Raw genomic sequence first — 22050 nt, forward strand, 5'->3', positions numbered from 1 at the left:
AATCAAATGAGAAATATATATAAAAAGACTTTGAAAACAATAAGGTATATATAAAACAACAGAACGTAGCTAGAAGCTTACTTCCTTCCAACAAAATGAGAGCAAACCTTTTGCAGTTTTGCCTGGATGGGCTGTATATGTAAAATTGTTTAGCATGAAATGGCTCCATAATTCTTTACTTTACTCATTTCTCTGTGGTTTTCCATATTTTAATCCCAGAGAGTGTAATCTACCTTCCTGTCCCAGCTAATCAATAGTTAACAAAGACTGATGTTTTGTCATTGAGTCACTGTGTTATAGGCTGTAGCTCCATCTTACTAAAAGAAGAAACCCAAAGCAGAGACACAAAGCCTCATTCTCATTCTCTTTGATCTGTTAGAATACTCAATTTCTCTCCTTTGAACTTTATCCTTTTTCAGAAATTTATCTAGGTCAGGAAAGGTAAAAACCTAGAATCCATGCTGTTCTTTCTTCATCCTTCCCTCTTTCATCTAGAGCAGACATTGATGTTCCATATGACACCAGATGGTGCTTCAACATTTTTCCATGAGTAATCAATGAGATTGGCCACAAGATGAAACTTATTTTCTAATAAGTTTAAATTCTTCCATGCTGCATTAAATTCAGTAGTATTAAGGATCATATCTGAACATTAGGGAGTAATCACTGTGACTCCTAAGGCACTAGCGTATAGAACTCCAATAAAAAGAAAGTGTTCAGACACATCCATTGCTTTCATTACCATCATCTTCCTCCAAGGCATCTGGGTGAGAAACAAAGATGGGTTCTGATGGATATGAATCAGGCTCTTGCCATACCCATGTTTCTTTGGTTTTAACATTCAGCTTACAGAGCTGCTTGTGAGAAAGAAAAATCAATCAGTTAATCAGTCGATGTGCTTTACTTGACTAGGATATGACTCAAACTACTTTTCTTTTTCTTTTTTCTTTTTTCTTTTTTCTTTATTTATTTGACAGAGAGAGAATGAGAGAGAAAGCACATGAGAGGGGGGGGGTCAGAGGGAGAAGCAGACTCCCTGCCGAGCAGGGAGCCCGATGCGGGACTCGATCCAGGGACTCCAGGATCCTGACCTGAGCCGAAGGCAGTTGCTCAACCAACTGAGCCACCCAGGTGCCCTCAAAGTACTTTTCTAGTATTAGGTAAGATGGATTAATTACCCTGTCTGGAACAAAGTGATTCAAGCCAAGTCCATAGGCGTACGTGTAAGGTTTCCCACCATATTTCTGATAATTGATTTGAGGAAACTCGAATGCTACAAAATAGAGGACATGCTTAGGAAAACTCAGTTAATCTCTGAATGGAACAGTTTGTTCCCCTCTAAATCCTCTCACCTTGGCGAGGCCCTGCGAAGAGAACCTCAGGCTCCAGCCAGATGGTCTCATCACTGCACAGAATTGCAGTGGCAGTTGTGTTGGGGAGTGTGACTAAGTTCTTGCCTGTGTCAGCCTAAGGAAAACGGATAAGAGACACCTCAGTGAGAAGGAAAGAAAAATCACGCAGCCATAAACGCAGTCTTCCTGAGTTTTGTGCCCTGCGTTCTTTGTTTCTTCTGTCAGTGTGCAGGAAGGAGCAGTGCAGAAAGCTGTAGAAACGTAAGCCCAGTAACACAACTGGGAAAGTTGCCTGTGTCTGTGTTAGTCACTGGCTGCGAACCGCTGGGAACGTCGTGTAACCTCTATGCCCTCTAGGCCTTCACATCTCTACAATGAGATTGTCCTCAAAGAAAATGTAGGGCTCTGAGGAAGGGCCTCTGAGGACAAAAAATGTTTTTTGTTGTTGTTGTTGTTTGTGTGTTTGGGTTTTTTTTTAGTAGAACAGCAAAAGACTTCAAACTCTATGGATTCATTTATAGTGTTTATCTCCTTTACAGTTAGGATATATTTTGATTTTGCTTGAAAAAAATCATACAGTTCTGTTGTCAAAAAGAAAAAAAAAATATACAGGAAAACTACTGGATCGGATGTTGTCTAAGATCTCTTATCACCCCCTTATCCCTCCGGTCATGAGCGCTTTCTAAGAACACATTTATTTCTTAATACCTGTATCAAATACTTGAGTACATGTTTTGTGCTTGACTCTATTCTAGACATTTGGGATAATTCAGAGAATAGGGTTCCGGTCCTCGTGAAGCTTGAATTCTAGTTTGGGAACATAAACAATAAATATAATTAATAAAGTATATAATATATCATGAGTGCGGGGAGAAAAATAATACAGCAGAGTTAGGAGGATCAAAAGTGTGAAGTGTAGGTAAGTTATAATTTTAATAGGTGGTCAGGGTGGGCCTCCTTGAAAAGGTGACATTTGGGACAAAACTTGTAGGAGGTGAAGAAATCAACAGTACAGATATCTAGGGAAGAACATTTAAACAAAGAAAACAGTGCAAAGGCCTAAGGTTGGAGGATGCCAAATATACTTGATGAACATTAAAGAGACCAGTGTGGCTGCAGCTGACTGAGCCTGGGGAAGAGGAAGAGAGGAGGGTAGAGGGGAGATTATGTACAGCTTTATAGGTCCTTTTGAGGACTTGGTCTTTTACTCTGAGTGAGAGATGGGAAGCCACAGAATGATTTGGGGCAGAGGATTGACATGCTCTAATATTTAAAAGAATTGCTCTGGCTGTTCTCTTGAGACTACCCTTGGGAGTAGGGGGGATGCAAGAGTGGAATTGGGGACACCAGTTTGTCCAGTCAAAAGAAAAGAGAAGTCCAGACTAGGCTAGTAGCACTGGAGTCAGTGAGAAGTGGAAGGCAGAGCCATGAGGTTTTCCTGATAGATAGGCTATGGGGTAGGGAAGAGGCGTGAAATTAAGACAGAAGTCAAGGATGACTCCAAGGTATTTGGCCTGAGAATTAAAGGTTGGAGCTGTGGCAACAAAGGTGGGGGCTACTGCAGGTGGGGTAAATTTTTTTGGTAGAGGAAGAGAAGAAATTTAGATTTCATCTTATTAAGCTTAAGAGGTCTATTGGACATCCGAATGGAGACGTGGAATTGGCAGTAGCATATATAAACCTTGAATTGAAAGGTAAGTTGAAAATGTAAATGTAGGCTGCTTTAAAGCATGAGTCTTTACAAAGGGAGTGAATGTACAAACAGAAGATAGAATGAAGGGCTGAGTTCTGGTGCCCTCCAACATTAAGGGGTCTATAAAAAAAATAATGAGGATAGCTCAGAGGGGCAAGAAGAGTCAAGAGAAGGATTTTGTAAGAGGGCAAAATAATAGCATGATATGAATGACCCAGTGAAAAAGAAGGGAAAGTAATGATAAAGGAGAGGGGAGAGAATCACTTGAGGGATGTCCTTGAGTGGGTAAGGAAGGGAAAATGGGAAGGACTAGTTCTGGATGGGATGATAAATAATTCAGTACAAGTCCAGATGCTGGTGGGTGGGTAGATGTGGTGGCAGGAGTCTAATGTTCTTTTTTGATTTCTTTCATTTGTTTCAATAAAATAGGAAGCAGAGCCATCAGCTGAGTATGAGTGTGGAGGTGGGAGGTGTTAGAAGTTTGAAGAGAGGAGGGTGTGAAATACTTAACTAGCAAAGTGGGAGAGTAACTGAAGTTCAGAAATAAAGCAGTGAGGTTTGTGGTGATGTATTTAAAAATGAACCAATTAACATGATTGTGTGTTTTCAGCACTTAATTTCATCCTTAGAGATACAAGTGTAGAGTGGGTGGAGAGTTGAATTTAACTAGGTGGGGGGATTATGGTTTTGACAAATGAGTTCAATAAAGTAAGAAAGAGGCAAGAAAAGTGAGGATCTATATAAGATTAAAATTGTTGATGATGGAATTTCAGTTAAGTAATGAGGAAAAGTAAGTTCTCAGGGGAGTGAGGTACGGTGAGAAGGTAGTAGGTTCAGTGGATTGGAGGTTTCTGGTGGGAATTGCAGTAGGGCAAGTGATCTTGAAAGACGGGAGGCAGTAGTCAGAGCATATCATGCATGAAACTAAGATTATGGAAGAAGCACAGTCATAGGTAATGGCAGGGTCAAGTGTATGACTATGGGGAGTGAGTGGCTGACATAGAATGGAAGACAAGATCAGTGGAAGAGGTCAAGGAATTGAGAGGCCAGGTTGTTGGAAGAATCACCTATGATGTGTATATGGAAACGACCAAGAGTCAGTAGATCTGGGGAGTGTGACATTGAGCCAGGAAGGGGAAGTGAGTGAGTGGCGGTTCATAGACAACAACAGTAATGAGGGGTGTATATATGTACATATGTATATACCACTTAGCTATATAATTAGCTGAAATGGGATTAAAATTGGAATATTTTAAGAGTGGATAGAAGGAACAATGAATCTGGAAACAGAGAAGTGGAACAAAGAGAACACCTACCCCAACCCCAGTTCAGGTGGCATAAGGGCTGTAGGAAGAGACTGGAGAGATCAGTGTCCTCAGGAGAGAGCCAGGTTTGTGTTTTTTGAAGATTTTATTTATTTATTTATTTGAGAGAGAAAGCGAGAGAGAGATAGCACAAGCAGAGGGGAGCGGGAGAAGCAGGCTCCCCGCTGAGCTTGGAGACCGACTTGGGGCTCCATCCCAGGACCCTGGGACCATGACCTGAGCAGAAGGCAGATGCTTAACTGACTGAGCCACCCAGGTGCCCCCAGGTTTTGGTTTAAAAAATAGAAGGTGAAAGGAACATTCTGAGTAGAGTATATAGAGGGGTTTTTTCTGGGGGAATTAAGAGGGAATAGTAGAAGATTCTTAGGATAGGCAAGGGATAGGAGGTAAGGAGCAAATACAGAAATGATGAGAATTTTATGAGATTTTGTGAAATGGAGCCTCAAGGCACTTTGTGGTATTTTGGGGAAGAAGAGATCAAATGTCTACGTCAGACATATTATTTATATACTTGTAAGTTTAAATTGATTATCTTCATTCTATCTTATTTTTTCTATTACTAAATTACATTTTTTATGTAAGAAATCTGTAACATTACTTTTGCTTTCCCCAACAAACTAGCTCCTCATTTCAACTCCCCACCCCCCTTTTTTTTAGCAGATGCATTTTTCCTTTAACCCAAAATCTCATTTCTGAGGATCTAATCTATTCATATATTTGTGCATGTATGAAATGACATACATACAAAGTTACTCCTTATTACATTATCGGTAATAGCCAAAGATTGGAAACAATTCTGTTGTGCAGCAGTGAGGGACTTGGGTATGTTCACAGAAAGAATACTGTGCAGTTCAAAACAGCAAGATCTTTAGCATATATATCGTTAAATGAAGAAAGCAGGGCACAAAACAGTGGATATAGAAAGTTACTTTTTGTGTATGAGAATGGGAAATAATAATTATATATTTTCTTATATTTGCATAAACAAACCAAAGAAAAGGAAAGACATGAAAAGTTACACATAGGAAGTGAACGGGGATGGTATGGACTAGATACAGGAGGAGGGTGGAGTGAGATTTCCCACTTTGCATATAATTTTGATTTTTGACCATTTAAATGCACAGCCTATTCAAAAAAATATAAAGATATATTTTAAAGATACTACCATTATCTTAATTAGCAAACTGGAAACTTCACTAATCTTAGACCCTTTTCTCTCCTTAGTCCTTCCCTCAATCTCTTTCTTACCTCTCCTAATTTATGACCGATTTTTCCCTTCACTGCCAAATTTTTCAAAGTGTGGACTTACAGTAACTGCTCCCATATCCTCCCAGTTGCTCACCTTCAGTGCCTTGAATCCTGATTTCTGCCTCCCTTATCCTCATCCCTTGGCGATCACCAAATTTGGTGTTTGGCTTTTAGTCTTCATCCTTTTTAACTTGCCCATAGCACAGTGGGCACTGATAAAACCCTCTTGCCCTATCCTGTGTAGGATTGTCCTCTCTTAGCTCTAGCTAGGGCTCTTTGGTGACTTTCTCTCTCTCTCTCTTTCTCTCTCTCTTTCTGGTTCCTCTTTTTTGTACTTTCTGTACGTGAGACTTCCCAAACTTCTGTGCCTGGCCATCTTTTCTTCTCTTAGCATTTTCTGGGCTATCAAATTCTTCATTTTTAAAATAAGCAACTGTGTATGGTTTTTTTTTTTTTTTAGAAAACTTATTCTAAAGTTTGACTTTTCCCTGCTAGCAGTCTCATCTATCTATTCTTGTATGTTTGATCATCATTTCAACATCAGTAACTATTGACCCTGATTGGCCTCACAATGTCCTTCATTGACATATGAAAGCCTATGTGACATCTTTCATGAAAATGTTTTGATACTGATTTTGTTGTTGTTGATGATGATGGGGATATTTATTTAATATTTCCTTTGTGTCAAGGACTATATTTAATAATTAACATATATCAACTCATGTACCAGCCACAACAACCCTGTAAGATGGATACAGATAAGGAAAAGGAAATTTAAGAAGGTTAAATGTTTCTCCTCATAGATAGAGAGAAGGAAATTTAAGGTTAAATCACCCAGTTAGCAAGTGGCAGAGCTGAAACTCAAGCCTGGCTCTATATGACTCGAAGTCAACCTCCCTACCCATTATCCTCCCCTTCCTCATGGTTCTGCAATTCATGTTTTTCTCCACAGCTGCTCTACCCATTATACTCCCTATTTCCAAAGGTATCACTTTAGACACGTAGGCTTACAGGATCTCTATGATATTTTGCATGTCTAAGATTTAATTCATTCTGCTATCCAATCGAATGCAAGACCCTTTTAATTCTACCTATAGGAACTCTTATTTTTGTGTTTGCCTGTTCCTAGTACCACTACATTTTTCTCTCACCTGAGTGATTTTAATTGTCTTCTATCCCAGGGTCCTATCTCTGTCTTTTGTACACTTCCAGTATCACTTATGCACAACACAGACTTGTTTTAGAAAATCACGTTATTGGAAGCTGCAAATGACCCTAGTCATTACTTAGTCCAATTTTGTTAGGTTTCAGAGCTGGCAACTGAACTTAGAATGATTGAGTGACTTGCTTGGGGAAGCCAGTCATTTAGTAGAAGAGAAAACCATGAAAGTCAGTCCACTTGGTACCCAGTCCACCAGCTCTGAATGTGGTTTTCTTCTGTTCAGAAACCTTCACTGCCAAATAAAGTACGACCTCTTGGCCTGGCCTTAAAGCTTTTGAAGAGTACAAGTCTGCTTTTTAAGCTTTTTTTAAATCCCCCCCCCCCCATTTATTCCACTACTTATGCTTATATTCTAAGGAATTGGATTGCAGTCAGTTCCCTCTGCTCTTCTGCCCCTCCCCATTTCTGTCTTTTTTCAAACTCTTCCTCCTGTCTTAAGTTGATCTGCTTCAGTTTCTTCTGCCAGAATATTGCAAATGACTGTGTTCCATGAATCTCTCCAAACAATTGTGACTTACTGTTCCATTCTCTGAATAGCCAAAGCAATTTATTCCTCCCTCCCACTACTTATCTCTTGCCAACATGTGTTATCATTACCGAATCACCTTCCTCCTTCCTACTACACTAGGTAATGAGTTCCAGAACAAGAGCGTATCCTATTGATGTACGCACTGAAAGAACTGGTACAATACCATGTTACAGTGGTTAATTCACAACTATTGGGAGAGAGTGAAAGCAGGGTCTATGGTGACATTAGACATTTTTTCATCACTGAAGTTCTCTATTTCATAATTGGGTGGTCTTTCTTCAGGCAGTGATGACTACACATTTATGAAAATCTTTCCTTTTTCCTCTTTTCGGTTGTGAAGAGAGTGAGGTAAGGGATATTTAAATTAAATGATCTTATTTCCTTAATTTAAAGATGATTGTGATTTTCTCATTACTAGTAAAATAAGAGTTTACTAAAATCACTGGACTCATTCATTTGGTATTTTTGTGGGCACTCAGCTAGGTACCAGAGATATGCTTCCCAAGGGCCAAGTTAGAGTGCTTTACAGCCCCATGCAATGTCATTCCAACCTTCTTTCCAGTCCCTCTGCCCAATGCCTATCTCTCCTCTGTCCTAATGTACCAGCTCCACCAACTACTTTATATTTTTTTTTATGTTAAGTTTTGCTCTTTTAAACCTCCCTGCCTTTGTAGAAGCTCATTTACCTAACTACCTAGTGCCCCACCTCAACTTCCTCCTCCTTTCTTTTCCTTTATAGAGCTTACGAACTTGCTTAAGAGCAGTAGTGTCTGGTTCTAAATTGGGTTTATTTTCCACTATATTTGATCTAGTTTTGAGTACAATGTTTTATATTCCGTGTAGCTGCCTTACCCACTTTTGTGTGTATATCTCATATATACATAAATGACAGTGTATGCTCATGTATCTATTGTGAAAATTCTATTTGTCTTGATTTTGACTGGCATTCTATTACACAAAAACTAATTGATGTTAATCTAATATTCTAAAAAGACAGCCACTGAATACAAGGAAGAAAAAGTAGAAATAAAAAGATGACTGCCGAAGGCTATTAATGATGTTTGTCCTCTATTGGTATTTTTAGAAGGTTTGCAGAAAACCAAAATAATGGGCTGATTTCCCTAAAGGGGTACTTTTTAATGCTTCATTTCTTTAGAATTTCAAATTATTTAAATTAAATTATTTATATTATTGACAGAGGATCCTAGGACTCAGTGGTCTGCCCTATTCACTGAGAAAATGTATTTTGAAAGGGATTTGCAAATGAAAGAACAGTGCATCAAAACCTGGTTTTCATTTTGGCTCTGCTGCAGTTGGCTTTTGCTAAGTCATGTCACTCTTCTGAGCTCTAGTTTCCTCGTTTGTTAAATGAGGGGAGTTGAATTAGTGTATTTTTAAAGTTCCTTCCAGCTCTGAAATTTCAAGATTTTATGTATAAACATAAGGCAGGAGAACAAATCCGGATATATCTGAAATCTGTGCAGAGGGCAGTTACCTTGTCAATATTCAGAGGAAGCACGTATCTCCTCACTTCAGGCTGGGGAGCCTTTCTGGCATTTTTTTTCAGCTCTTCCCAGTTCTTACGTAAATTGGCTAAATATAAGTAATTATAAACAAATTCAAATCTGCAAAAGTAAGAAGTCAGACATGAGCCCAGACAATTGCAAATAATTTCAGAGAGATGATCCATGCCTTTTAAAAGAACAAGTGCCTGCCTGTTCTGTGTGGCTTTTTTTTTAAGATTTATTTATTTATTTTAGAGAGAGAGAACAGGCAAGCAAGCACCGGGTAAGGGGTAGTGGCAGGGGGAAGGGCAGAGGGAGAGAGAGTCTTAAGCAGACTCTGTGCTGAGCATAGAGCTGAGGTTAGGCTCGATTCCACCAACCCTGAGATCAGGACCTGAACTGAAACCAAGAGTCGGACACTTAACCGACTGTGCCACCCAGGTGCCCCAACCTGCCTGTTTTTTTATTCTCCAACCCAGAAACTGCTAATGACCCAAGTATATTAGAGCCATTTCCTCCTGTCCATGCTGCATGAAAAACAAACAAACAAAACAAACAAACCTGCCTCACCAATATGTTTACATAAGAGCAGCTTTTGATACTTTCTGTTCTGTTTCTCCATCATCATTCTGTCTTTACGGGCTACTATCTTTTTAAGTGACTTGGTATTCTCAAGAAAGCGTGCCTCTTTCTTCCAAACCCAGAGTGGGTAGAGTTCAAGGCCCCCCAGGGGAACTTGTCAAGTTGCAGTGAGGTTAAGTTTAAATTTACTTATCAGGTCATAGCACGTTTTATTTTCAGATCAGGTTCATAGACCTGATCAGTTTTCAATCATTAACCATGGTTTTGATGTTCAGTTTACGATTGCTTCTGATTACCTAGCCTCCCTACTGCTTTTTCAATTATATTCTGTGACTTAAGCACACTTCTTGCTTTTTTTAGCTGTAATTCAGATTTAATATTGAGAGCAGCATCTCTGAAAACGGCCCCTAATTTCTAGGCGTGACTGGGAGATGTAACATGATCCAGTGTCCTTTCTTACCCTTTCCAGCAACAGAGATCCACAATCAGAAACTCATTGTCTTCATAAGTATTGATGTGATGGAAGAGATTAAAAGAAGAGGTCCTGTATTTATTATTGAGACACTTTCTTCTTTTTTTGTCAGCAATATGAAGCCAAACCTTGAAAAGTGAGGAGAAAATTTGATGCATTTAAAAAGGAAAACAGATATACATTATGAAATGCCTTCTTTGGAATCATAAACTTGACAAGTAAATGCACAACTTACCCCCATGGTTTCATTGGATTCAAAACAATCTATGTAGTTGGCTCCCCAAAGACTCCATGAAGAAAGGAACTTGAACAGGTTAATTTTGACTGGCGTCTCCACAAAAACAATATAGTTGGGAGTCAAACCAAAACTGTTTAGAAATGCAAATAGACTTGTGAATGGGAAGGGCTGATTCTCAAACCACAAAGAAATATGTGCACATGAGGTATGAATCAACAGTGCCTACATGAGATTAATTACATTTAAATTTAGGTTTCTGCAAGAAAATGTCGTGATCAGGATTGGTATCAAAGGTAGGCAAAGCAGATCTTTAAACTTGAGTTTTCCTGAAGATTCATAGCAGGCTTTCAAGTTACCTATGGACGTAAGATGGCTTGAATCGGTCACTGCAGGGGAATTGTACAACGACCTCTGACTTGCTTATTGGATCTTCCTTGTCTGAAATAAAGCGGTTTTAAAAGGCTTTGGAAAAGCCTTTTTTTCCCCCTCTTTTAATACAAAGCATTTAGAACAGCTCATGCAAGTAAAGAAATACATTTTCAGATCTTGATTTTTTTTTAGGGCTTATTTTCCTTTTCTCGGTCATTGGCATTTCTTAGGGAAATTTCATGTGGAGCTACAGTCACCCAGGAAAATCCAAACAGCAGCAGATTTGGAAATGTGTGCTCAGTGTTGTGGCAGGCAGAGGACCGTGGGGTCCCATCTTAACAACTGGAGGTGGTAGGTGCTAAGTCAGTGAGTAAGGCAAAAGTGTAGTATGGTCAAAATGCCTTTCGTAATCTCTTAAATTACCTGCAAAGTGTAGTGTATGTGGGTTTGTCTCATTAGTTCTGTACAGTAATTCTTAAGCACAGTAAAGTTTGTTTCCTACTATGTTAGTGGTCTTCAAACCTTAGTGTGCCTCAGAATCACATAAAGAGCCCCTTAAAAGTGTAATCGTGGGCTCACACCCAGAATTCCTCCTTCAGTCAACCACAGATGGGGCTCTGGATTTCTAGCGGCTTCCCCAAGTGATGCTGCTGGTCCAGGGACTACACCTTGAGATCCATGCTATGCAATGCTAAACTATATATATATATATATATATATTTAAATCTATATATATTCAATCTATATATATTCAAATAATTCTGTCACCAAGATGGTTATCAAACTTCTGGCAGTGAATGGAGGATGAATGGAGAATTCTAAAGAGTGCTCTCTTTACTGTTTTAGTATTATTTCTCTATAATATTAATATGAGTTAATAGATTTGTTTGTGGCTTTGGGAATTAAACACACACAGAATACTTTGTACCCTCTCATGTTTCTGTGTGTGCTATGATGCATATGCATATGTTTGTTTAAAAATTTAATTTTGCCTGGAACATGAATAAGGGCTCAATAAGTATTTCCTGAATTTGAATCTAACTCTTATATGATCAAATACTCATATATGCTACATTTTTGAAACATTGTAGAATACGATTTGGCCACTTGCTTTCTATATTTTCAAGTCGTCATTTTCTGCTATGGTGCTTCTGGGCATTGGTCCCTGGTAGGGCAATCTGAAAGTAATTTAACTGTGCATCTGTAGTGTGATCCTGATATTCTGATCTGGTATCCCATTTCCAGGAATTTTCTCACAATATAGATACTTGTTTTAAGAAGAGTCAAATTGGTAAACTGACCTGCTTGTAGTGGAGGGATCTTTACAATATTGTAGGCAACTGAAAAATTTTTCCCAAAGCAATTACCAATGTTGTAAACAGTTCCATCACTTTCAATATGGGGATGAGCAGTGGCTCCATTGATAGAGACATAGTTGCAAAGATCAACCTATGGAAGGAGAGCAGATGTCATCCATGTAAAGAGAAACACTGTTTTACCCCTTGGTCTCTAGGTCTGACCTTACTGCTACCACTTGCCTCCTCACCCAAAATGCATTTTCTCTTTCTTTCCATCTTTCTGGGTTCTACCCTCTTTCAAGTCTGCCTGAATTCCTCTTTTCAGTGCACAGCTCTCCTCTGACCCTCATGCTGAGCCCCAAACCTCTGAAATCTTGGAGATCTTCCTGACTGTGTTCTTCATTGTATACCATACACTGCTCTGGTTAGTTACTTTCCTTTTGCACATGCAGATTGTCCTCAAACGGATAATGTGAATCCTGGGATTTCTTTATATCCCCCCTATTGTATTAGATGAATTGTGTGAAATTGCTGAGATATACAATAATTTTTATTTTACAAAAATGGCCATTTTGTATAGTATAACCTAAATACCACATCCAGTGGCTTGCACAGAGTATAAATTTGGAACTGAAAGAAACCCCAGGATTCTATTTCGTACAGAGTCAACCTAAATAGACTTCAGGAGAACCATGAATCTCCTGGAATTAAATGCAAATGTTTTTGGAGAAAAGATTTAGTGCTTTAATTCAATTTGGAGTCTCGTAAGAAATTCAGAATCACAAATCTAACATAAATCTCTCTGTGTACAGAAAGAGAAATTGAGGTCTAAGAGAGGTCAAGTGATTTTTTTCAAGGATACAGAGCCACACACTGGCAAAATCAGCACTAGAATTTCTACCGTGACTTGCTCAGTACAGATTTATTGAATGAATAATTGATGGGGTATATATTTAACCAAAATTCTTTTTATTTGATTAGGAGAATATTTTTAAAGGGAGTTTTTAGTATTCTTATTTAAATAATAAGTAAGACATTCATTCATTCGATCATTCATCAAGTACTCATTGAACTTCTATTATTACTATGCCAGGGTCAAGAATTCAGTCTAGACTTGTGCTGCCCAAAATGGTAGTAGCCACACGTAATTTAATGTGGATTGATTTTGATTAGATAAAATTTTAAATTTCCTCAGTCACATTAGCCACATTTCAGGCACTCAGTAGCACTTGGAGAATGCACATATAGAACACTGCCATCATTGTAGAAAGTTCTATTTTATAGTACTGTTAGACCAATAAGCTGGTATATAATATAGTGCATTGCTGGTAAATGCAAAATGTTATCTGTAGAGAAGGGTCATCTAACCCAGACTGGGAGATTAGGCCAGGCTTCCCAAGGGCAATGACTCCAACTAATGCTTGAAAGACAAGTAAAAGTTAGCCAGGTGGAGAAGGATGACAGGTGTTTCAGGGAGTGGGAACCCTAACGTACAAGCATTGAACTGTGAAATAGCAGGTGCTGTTTGGGGATTACTAGTCTGTAATCTGTGAAAGGCATGCACGGAGGAGGAGAAATAAGAACCAGTCAGCCACAATGCCCTGTTTGGACTTTATCTTGGGAACTGTGGGTGCCTCAGATAGAGTAACACATTTATACTTGTATTTTAGAAAAATTGCTTCTACTGAATTAGGGAAGTTGTATTTAAGAGAATCAGGCTGGAGGCAAAGGCACTGATTAGGAGGCTATTTTAGTAATAGTAATAAAAAAAATCAAGTTTTAAAACTATATTTTTATATGAAGTCAAGGCACACTGATACAATGAAACTTGACCCCCCATTAAAGGCTATTTTGGAGCCGTACATGAACTTTACGTTTGCAATTATAGTACCATAGCAATTTGAGTACAGATTCACTCATCAGAGTTAAATGAATGGTTTAGAATTCAGTTTCAGTTCTTCTCCAAATTATCTAACACATACTCTTATATGATTACAAACATCCATCAAAAACAAGAAAGAGCTATGGAAGAGGATATGTTAAGCCTTAGTAAATAGTCTGCTGAGAATTATAAATTAGCTAGTGACATTGAGATCTAGGGTTGGGACTATTTTTCCTTTCTATTTCTACTACACTGAATTTCTAGTTCTGCTTCTTAAATTCCACCTAACTTGTCTCCTAGCTATCCCTTATCTCTTTTGTTCTCCCATATAGTTTATGCATGCCTTCCAGGTTAAATATCCTAAAGCACAGCTCTGCTTATACCATTTCTCCAAGCAAAAACTTCCAGTAGCTTCCCATTAGCTAAACAACTTATTCCAAGTTTTTGTCTTACCCAGGTTGTCTTACCTATTGATATATCCTTTGCACCTAGTATAAATTTTGATACATGGAAGGGACTCAGTTTGTGTCACAAATGAATAAATGAATATGTTAGGCATTTTATAAGGTTTTCCTCCAACCCATATAATAAGTGTTTAAAATTGATGAAGAAACAAAGTTTGCCCTGTGTCACATAGCTAGTTGTTGATAACAAAGCAAGGAGGTGAAAATCTATCTGGTTCTCATGTTCTTTCCCCCAAATTACAGTTAATTCTAAACTGCAAATTCTAACTTCTTGAGCAATGTTGCCTGAGCATTGTGTCCTACCTGCTTAATTGTCTCCAAGGTCTCGGGATTAATCTTTGTAATGAAGTTGGTCTCTGTGCAGGCATAGTAATCTTCCCCTACTGGGTAGACGTTAACGAGGGCATTGTCAGTGACCTCCACTCCTCGAAAGTAAGAAAAAAACCTGCAGAAGCAAATGGATTTTTCAGTCCAGTAACTTTCAAGCCGTGAGAGAAAAGGGCTAATGTAAAATGTCTTTAATAACATGCAGGCAAGTTTCAGTAACCTGGAAAATATATTCTTGCAGGGATCTGGGAAAGCACAGGTGCCAAATTCTGTCATGACGATTCTTTTCTCAGTCATTGCCCGGACATAAGCATCAGTGCGGATGAACCTGAAGGACATGGAGACATGGGAAAGGGTCATAGGCAGGGGCAATCAGTGTGGTCCATATGGAGCTGAGAATGGTCATTCCGTGTGTCCTTAACAAGTTGGAACCATAAATCCATAACATGAAGAATGAGGAGTATTGTCAGGTCACTTTCTCAGAGCGACTAAGAGAGAAAGAGACAATGTGCCATGAGCTTAAATTTATGTCTTATAAACCTCACAGTGACAGATGAGGAAATTGAAGCTCATGGCTTGGACTTGTCGTGTCCAGCAGAGAAGTTAAGCCGTTGGCATACGTGATGGAGCTGGGTTAGAACTCAAGTCGGCCAGGGTGAGGAAACGTGCATTTCTCCATATCACACTATGCAGCCTCCATGGGTGGTTCACATAGGACCTCTGACTTCCTGTAGCCTATAACATACCAACTTAACACTGAATGGAGAAATACAGAACATGGTGAGCTGAATTATATTCCTTTCAATCTCCCTTATGTCACTCTTGGTTTTTTTCTTCGATTTAAAAGTTTATTTTGCTAGTTTTAAAAGTAAGTGTTCTTGAATCCAGTATCTTGCACAGACAGAACTCCGCAACCATATCCCATACGTTGCCTAGGATTTCTCATGTGGAAAGCCAATTAAAATCTGATTTTGCATTTCTTCCAATGCATATAATAAAGTTTAAAATTTCATGAATGAAGAAACAAAGTCGAGAAGAGGAAAAAGTGCCAAGGTCTTTAGGGGGCATATGAAAGCTTCGTCTGACTTCTTAGCTAAATTTGTGCTTGACCTGATCTATTTCTCTTCTATTACAGTCTGAGTTATCCTGACTATGGCAAGCCTTCATTTGCTCTTCCTTTTGGTGTCTCTTCAGAATTCCTGATACCTGTGGTGATCAACAAAGCCTCTTACAGGTCTGAATATTAAAGCAAAAGCAATTTATTGTGGTGTTAATGGATACTTGGAGTGAAGGCCTAGGCCTTGGAGACTTTTCACAACAATCTTCTGTTCTTAGAAAACTTCTTAATAATACATTATATGTTAAAAAAAAAAAAACAAGAAGAAAATAAGAAGGGAAAAATGAAGGGGGTGGGAATCGGAGGGGGAGACGAACCATGAGAGACTAGGGACTGTGAGAAACAAACTGAGGGTTCTAGAGGGGAGGGGGTTTGGGGGGATGGGTTAGCCTGGTGATGGATATTAAGGAGGGCACGTACTGAATGGAGCACTGGGTGTTATACACAAACAATGAATCATGGAACACTACATCAAAAACTAATGATCTACTGTATGGTGACTAACATAACAAAATAAAATTTTAAAAAAAGGAAAAAAAATTTTGAATAGTGATAAAAAAAGAAAAAAGGAAACATCTTTCTTGTATCATTATGACATAATTTGGTCCTTCCCCCTCTGTGCCACCCCTCCCTCCTACCCAGGGACCTTTCTGATTATTAAAAAAAAAAAAAAAAAGGAGTCAAGAGAACCAGTGGTCTAATAATTATAACAATAACTATAATAATAGCAACTTATTATTACTGCATGCTTCCCAGGTACTTCATTTAATCCTTGCAATGAACCCTGAAGTAGAATTTTAGAGATGACAAAACCAAGAATTAGAGATTAACATCTTGCCAAAGGTTGCCCATTTAGGCAAGCGGTGTCTGGTAGATGTAGAATTTGAAGCTAGCCTGTTGGGCCCGGAAGCCCTAGTCCTTAGGTTCTTCTTTTTTTTTTTTTTTTTTAAAGATTTTATTTATTTAACAGAGAGAGACACAGCGAGAGAGGGAGCACAAGTGGGGGGAGTGGGAGAGGGAGAAGCAGGCTTTCTGCCGAGCAGGGAGCCCGATGTGGGGCTCGACCCCAGAACCTTGGGATCATGACCTGAGCCGAAGGCAGACGCTTAACGACTGAGCCACCCAGGCGCCCCCTTAGGTTCTTCTTTATCATCACACAGCCCCCAGGTGTCTATGCAAATGTCCTGGGCCAGTGGATTCTGAGAGGAACCAAATCTAGAAGTTGCCTCTTGGGTTTAAGAGGTTGAGAAGCACGTAGGAGGAGGAGCTAAGCTAGGCCCCGCCCCTAGGAGGAGTGGGACCTGGCATTCTTTACCTTCTATGATATGTGACATGTCCTTCTTTAAAGTCAAACTTGTGCAGGAGGGCTTGCCCATCAAACAGGTGGTAAAATGGTTCAGATCCAACTTCAAAGAGTCCTGGTCCACATCGAAGGAGACTGCCAGTGAGCCAGAGGGGGATCCTGCCTGTGATGAAGGTGAGACATAGAACATTGTTTCTTACCCCTGCCCTTTGCTGGGCTCATCCCTGGCAAGCGGTGGTGATTATATTAGCAGCTCAGTTGGGCAGACTTTTTGTAAAGCTGATAATGATTTTCATTCCCAGCTCTCACCCTGGGCGGCCCTTACAAAATGCTTGCTGACTTGACTCCCCTTTCGCTAGGAGACCAAATGGTGGGAAACGTTGCAATGCCTGGGTTTGGATAAACGGTGGGACGAAGACAAGGAAAAGCACCTAGGGACTCTGGAGGAAATGGGAGGACAATGGGACTCTGCACCTAACAGATTTCCCCAGATACCAACACATTTGCCTTTTTACCATCTCACTTTTAAGAAGAATTTCAGATTTCTTGATGTATTTTGATGGATTGAGGGGTAGGAAAGGTGGATTAGGAAAAGGGATCAAAACACTAAAAAAAGGTGTTTCTATGAAAGAAGCCATCTAAATGGCAACAAGAATACTGGCTTTTTAAAACCTATTCCTTTGAGGGTATGGGCTACTGTCCAGATGAGTAACCTCCTGAAGGAGAAATTGCACAGGGCTCGCTGTCAGAGACCTGGATTCTGGTTCAGGATTTGCCACGTGCTATCTCTGGGGTCAGTGTCCTCATCTGCAGAATGAGGGGTACACAACAAAGGCCATAAAGCCTTTCAGTTTAAGCAGTTAGGTCTGTGCCCTTGTATCCTTTGGAAGGTGCAGTGTTTGCTTAATCCTTACAAATTTTTTTTAAACAAATGGATTATTTCCTGCAGTTCCATTTCAGCAGCCTGCTTCATAAGAAGGTATAATTCTGATAAAACCTTTAAGAAGGCATGACTTAACTAATGACACAACATAAATTTGATTGCTAGAACCTAAATTGTTAGCATCAGAATCTAGCTGAGAAAGAACGTTTAGCTCCTCCCTTTTATTTTACAGAAGAGGAAATGGGAGGAAAGAGACTTGCCATGTCCAAGCAAGGATGCTGTATGGGTCATGTGATGTCTTTGGATAATGCTAACAATAGTAATAATAAACAACCACTTGTTGGCTGCTTTATTTTGGACACTAGGTGAATCTTTCAGTTATCTTACTCAATCTTCACAATATCCCCATGAGGGAAAGTTTGGTTTTTGATAGGTGAGGGAACTGAAACTCAGAAGGTTTAAGTAACTTGTAAGATTCCCAGCTAGTAAAATAATGGAGCTGCAATTAGCTGCAATTAGCACCACATTGTCTGACTCCAGAAGCAATACAACAGGCATGAACCTACCACCCTTTATTGTAATATTTCCAGATGCTTGTCACCTGGTCCTCACTTATCCAGACACTGGAATGGATAATGGAACAGACATTTATAGGAAACTGACTATGTGCCAGGCACTGAGTTAGGCACTGACAGTTTAAAGATGACAAAAGATGTAGTCCCAGTCCTTAAGGAATTCTAGTTAGACAGCATGTTTCTCCATTAGGGAAATAAAAGGTAAATGAGAGGACATGGGTTTCTGGCAGAAAAGGCCCACACCTCCAGATTCCCCTCTCTGGAGCCCACAGGGGGAACCACCACTGAGAGATGCCAATGAATAAAAAGCCAGGGAAGAGGGATCTTGACAAAAATAGAGAAGATGGTTTCAAGACTGGTGAGACCAACCTGTAACATGAGCTGTGAGCGGTGAGGACAGTTCCTCCACAGTTTCAAACAGTTTCTTGTAACCACCAGCAGGATGTTCAACTCTGAAAAGGTGGAATAATCGGGAAGAAGCCCACGTTGATACTCAGAGAAGTCCCCTGAGACAGAGGCAGAGCTCCAGGAGAAAAAGCATTCTCTGGTTCAATGTCAGAGCACCACTGCCAGTCTAGCCTTTGGTTGGGGGTCACAGAAATGTCCTCAGGATTCCTAGTGGGGGGGTGGGTGCTGGGTCAGTGCTCTACTTTTGATGTCAGGGGAAATGACCTCCCTTTTATTTATTTTTTTCTCTCTCTTTTTTTAAAATTTTATTTTATTATGTTATGTTAGTCACCATACAATACATCATTAGATTTTGATGTAGTGTTCCATGATTGTTTTTGTATAATACCCAGTGCGCCATGCAAAACGTGCCCTCCTTAATACCCATCACTGGGCTCATCCATCCCCCCAGCCCCTCCCCTCTAAAACCCTCAGTTTGTTTCCCGGAGTCCATAGTCTCTCATAGTTTGTCTCCCCTTCCAATTTCCCCCTTTTAATGTCACAGTGGACTTTTATTCTGCCCTCTGCAGTCTTCCCACATTTCTGACGACAAATCAACTAATCCTGCTGCTATCACTTGTCTTCCCCCAGAATTACCCCGTCCTGTCGCTACTCTAAGTGCACTGAATCATTGATTCTCTTGCCTTATCCCTCTACCTCCAAGAGTTGGGAGATGACAGCTTTTTGGGTCAGTAACTCACTCTTTGTTATTCACCCATATTATACCATCATCTCTTCCTATCATCCTATTTCTTCACCAATCTCCAAGAGCTACGGTTCTCTTTAAAAATAGTCAGACTAGGAGATTCAGGTTTCATATTTTTATTTGTTTCTTACCTCCTCACTTTGGCTTCATTTTATAACTTCTTAGAGTGGGGACTCTGACCAGACTCCCTAATTATGATAGCTATCTTTTATTAAGCACTTACTATGTGCCACACACCATAAGGAGAATTTTGTATGCTCTTAGCTCATAAATGTCACAATACCACAATGGGGAAAATATGGCTCTTATGCTCATTCGATATCTAGAAAATCGTAGACTATGAAAGGTTAAGTCCAAATCACACTGCTAGGAAATGGCTGCATCCTAGGCCTGCCTCATCACAATCGTCATGCTCACAACTGTTTCCAAGACCCATTCACAAAAATCCCACAGTAATTTAGACTGCAATTCTAGATATTTGCTTCAATATATAAATAGGAAGAAATTCCCCCCTTCAAGATCCGAGGCGGCCTCCCATAAGCAGGCCATCAATCCTCTTCAGGACCTCTTGAAATAGCCCATTTACCATCGACCCACTAGGGCATTTAAAAACACCTTCTGGAGATACTTACTGGATGGACATTTTCTCTCAGTGGAGGATTGAGAGTTCTGGCACCAAGTGCAGAATGAGGAAGCAAGTCCTCAACCAGGGGCTTTATATGCCTTCTAAGTCTCTCTGAAAGGAATTAGGGCTTTCCCACCCCCTCAGCTGAGAGAAGGGGAACAGAAGTGGCTTTCAGCACTCAGATCCTCCTGATGCTTGAGCATTATTTGGGTTTGCTGTTCCCATAACAGCTTTTTGGCTGTTTTCCAGAGACCTCAATCCTTCCCAGAGAGAATGACAAGTGGATTGGAAAGAAAGGAGCTGTGTGGGAGTGGCTAGCATCAGGACTGAGCTGATCCGGGTCACCCCACTGGAACCTGGCATCATTCTCTGGCCCTCACCTCCCTCTCATCTTCACTCTCATGAATTCCTTCACTTACTTATTTTTTAAAACATCTATTACATATCGTCTATGGGCCAGATAGATGGGGACCGTCCCTGTCGTCACAGATGTTGTCACTCTGCAAGGACAACAGGATACTAACAAACTATTCAATAACATTTTATAAGTGTTATGATTGGAACAAGTATGGAGTGTTACGGAAACACATTGTAGGACCTCCAACCCTCTCTGGTCGCCTTATTGGCCCCATTCATCACCCTAGTTACAACGAGGCTGAAGATTTTTTTTTTTTAAGATTTTATTTATTTATTTGACAGAGAGAGATAGCGAGAGAGGGAACGCAAGCAGGGGGAGTGGGAGAGGGAGAAGCAGGCTTCCCGCCGAGCAGGGAGCCCGATGCGGCGCTCGATCCCAGGACCCTGGGACCTGAGCTGAAGGCAGATGCTTAACGACTGAACCACCCAGGCGCCACCAGGCTGAGGATTTTATGTCCTTTAGATTTGCTGGGATTGAAACTCTTTTCATCTCCTCATTTTTCACTAGTGCCTGTTTGTTCTGCACCTCACCATCCTGTTCACTGGTATGTGTGCTGCCCTCAGACAGTAGATAGCACTATTTCCTTCACATTTCCATCAGCCTTAGTTGTTTGTCAGCACAGACATGGTGCTGCCCAAAGGAGTCCCTGGAAACAAAGTATCTACCATACCAGCTGACAACTTTAACATTTTTTGAGAAACCCTTTAACCATTTTGAATTTAAGAAGTAGTTATGACTATTAACCCTAGACCTCCTCAGTAAAACAACCTGAGCATTCCCAAGATAGAAGATAGGAACTTCATTTCCCAGCCTGCCTTGCAGTGAGGGCAAAAGCATGTGACTGGGGCTTCACCAATCAGAGGAAGGGGCCGAGGTACTAGTAGTAGCACCTGGTGCCCAGCACCAGCTAGGTCTCTGCCCATCCAAGGCTGTCATAGTGTCTCCAGGGGAGCCATTCTACTGTGGAGCCTGGAGTATTATCACTGGCCTGGTATTCTCCAAACCCCATCCTTTAGCCATATCAGAGATTCTGTTAGCTACCTAATATTAAAATTATTTGTGTAGCTGCTTGATTAACTGAAATTGGTTTCATTGTTTACAACTAAGAGCTCTGTCTCTATAAAATGATGGTAATATAGGATACTGTAGTATCACATAGGATGAACATCTATATTGGTATATGGAGGTCCCAGAGGGATTTTTGAGGAAGTCTCTAAGCTGAGATAAGGAGAGTATGTAAAAGTTAGCTAGTCAAAGGGCAGGGAGAAGAGCGTTCAGACATAGCTTGTAGTATTCACCAAAGTCTAGAAGTGAATGTGATTTGGGGAAATGGCAAAAGATGAAGCCAGATTTGAGATGACCATAGGCCAGATTTTGTAAAGCTTTGTAAACTGTGTAAAGAAATTGAGACCCATATCATGAGAACAGAGGGAATCACTGGAATGTGGTATTCAGAAGAGTAATACCATC

General features: G+C 40.1%; 1 protein-coding gene across 1 annotated transcript in view; it reads right to left on the reverse strand.

Annotated features, from left to right (window-relative positions):
• The window catches only part of RPE65 (retinoid isomerohydrolase RPE65), a 21304-nt gene extending 1079 nt beyond the window's left edge, over nucleotides 1-20225 (reverse strand). Inside the window, exons 1-13 of the mRNA XM_021678106.1 lie at nucleotides 20170-20225; nucleotides 18754-18836; nucleotides 16939-17089; nucleotides 14727-14834; nucleotides 14483-14624; nucleotides 11837-11984; nucleotides 10523-10604; nucleotides 10164-10296; nucleotides 9917-10056; nucleotides 8865-8994; nucleotides 1353-1467; nucleotides 1179-1273; nucleotides 743-854 (exon numbers count right to left, since the gene is read on the reverse strand). Coding sequence (XP_021533781.1) covers nucleotides 743-854; nucleotides 1179-1273; nucleotides 1353-1467; nucleotides 8865-8994; nucleotides 9917-10056; nucleotides 10164-10296; nucleotides 10523-10604; nucleotides 11837-11984; nucleotides 14483-14624; nucleotides 14727-14834; nucleotides 16939-17089; nucleotides 18754-18836; nucleotides 20170-20180 — 1450 coding nt within the window. The 5' untranslated portion in view covers nucleotides 20181-20225. The remainder of the gene's footprint in view (nucleotides 1-742; nucleotides 855-1178; nucleotides 1274-1352; nucleotides 1468-8864; nucleotides 8995-9916; nucleotides 10057-10163; nucleotides 10297-10522; nucleotides 10605-11836; nucleotides 11985-14482; nucleotides 14625-14726; nucleotides 14835-16938; nucleotides 17090-18753; nucleotides 18837-20169) is intronic.
• Nucleotides 20226-22050: the final 1825 nt, after the last annotated feature.

The sequence above is a fragment of the Neomonachus schauinslandi genome, chromosome 4, assembly GCF_002201575.2.
Source record: "Neomonachus schauinslandi chromosome 4, ASM220157v2, whole genome shotgun sequence".
NCBI classification, from domain to species: domain Eukaryota; kingdom Metazoa; phylum Chordata; class Mammalia; order Carnivora; family Phocidae; genus Neomonachus; species Neomonachus schauinslandi.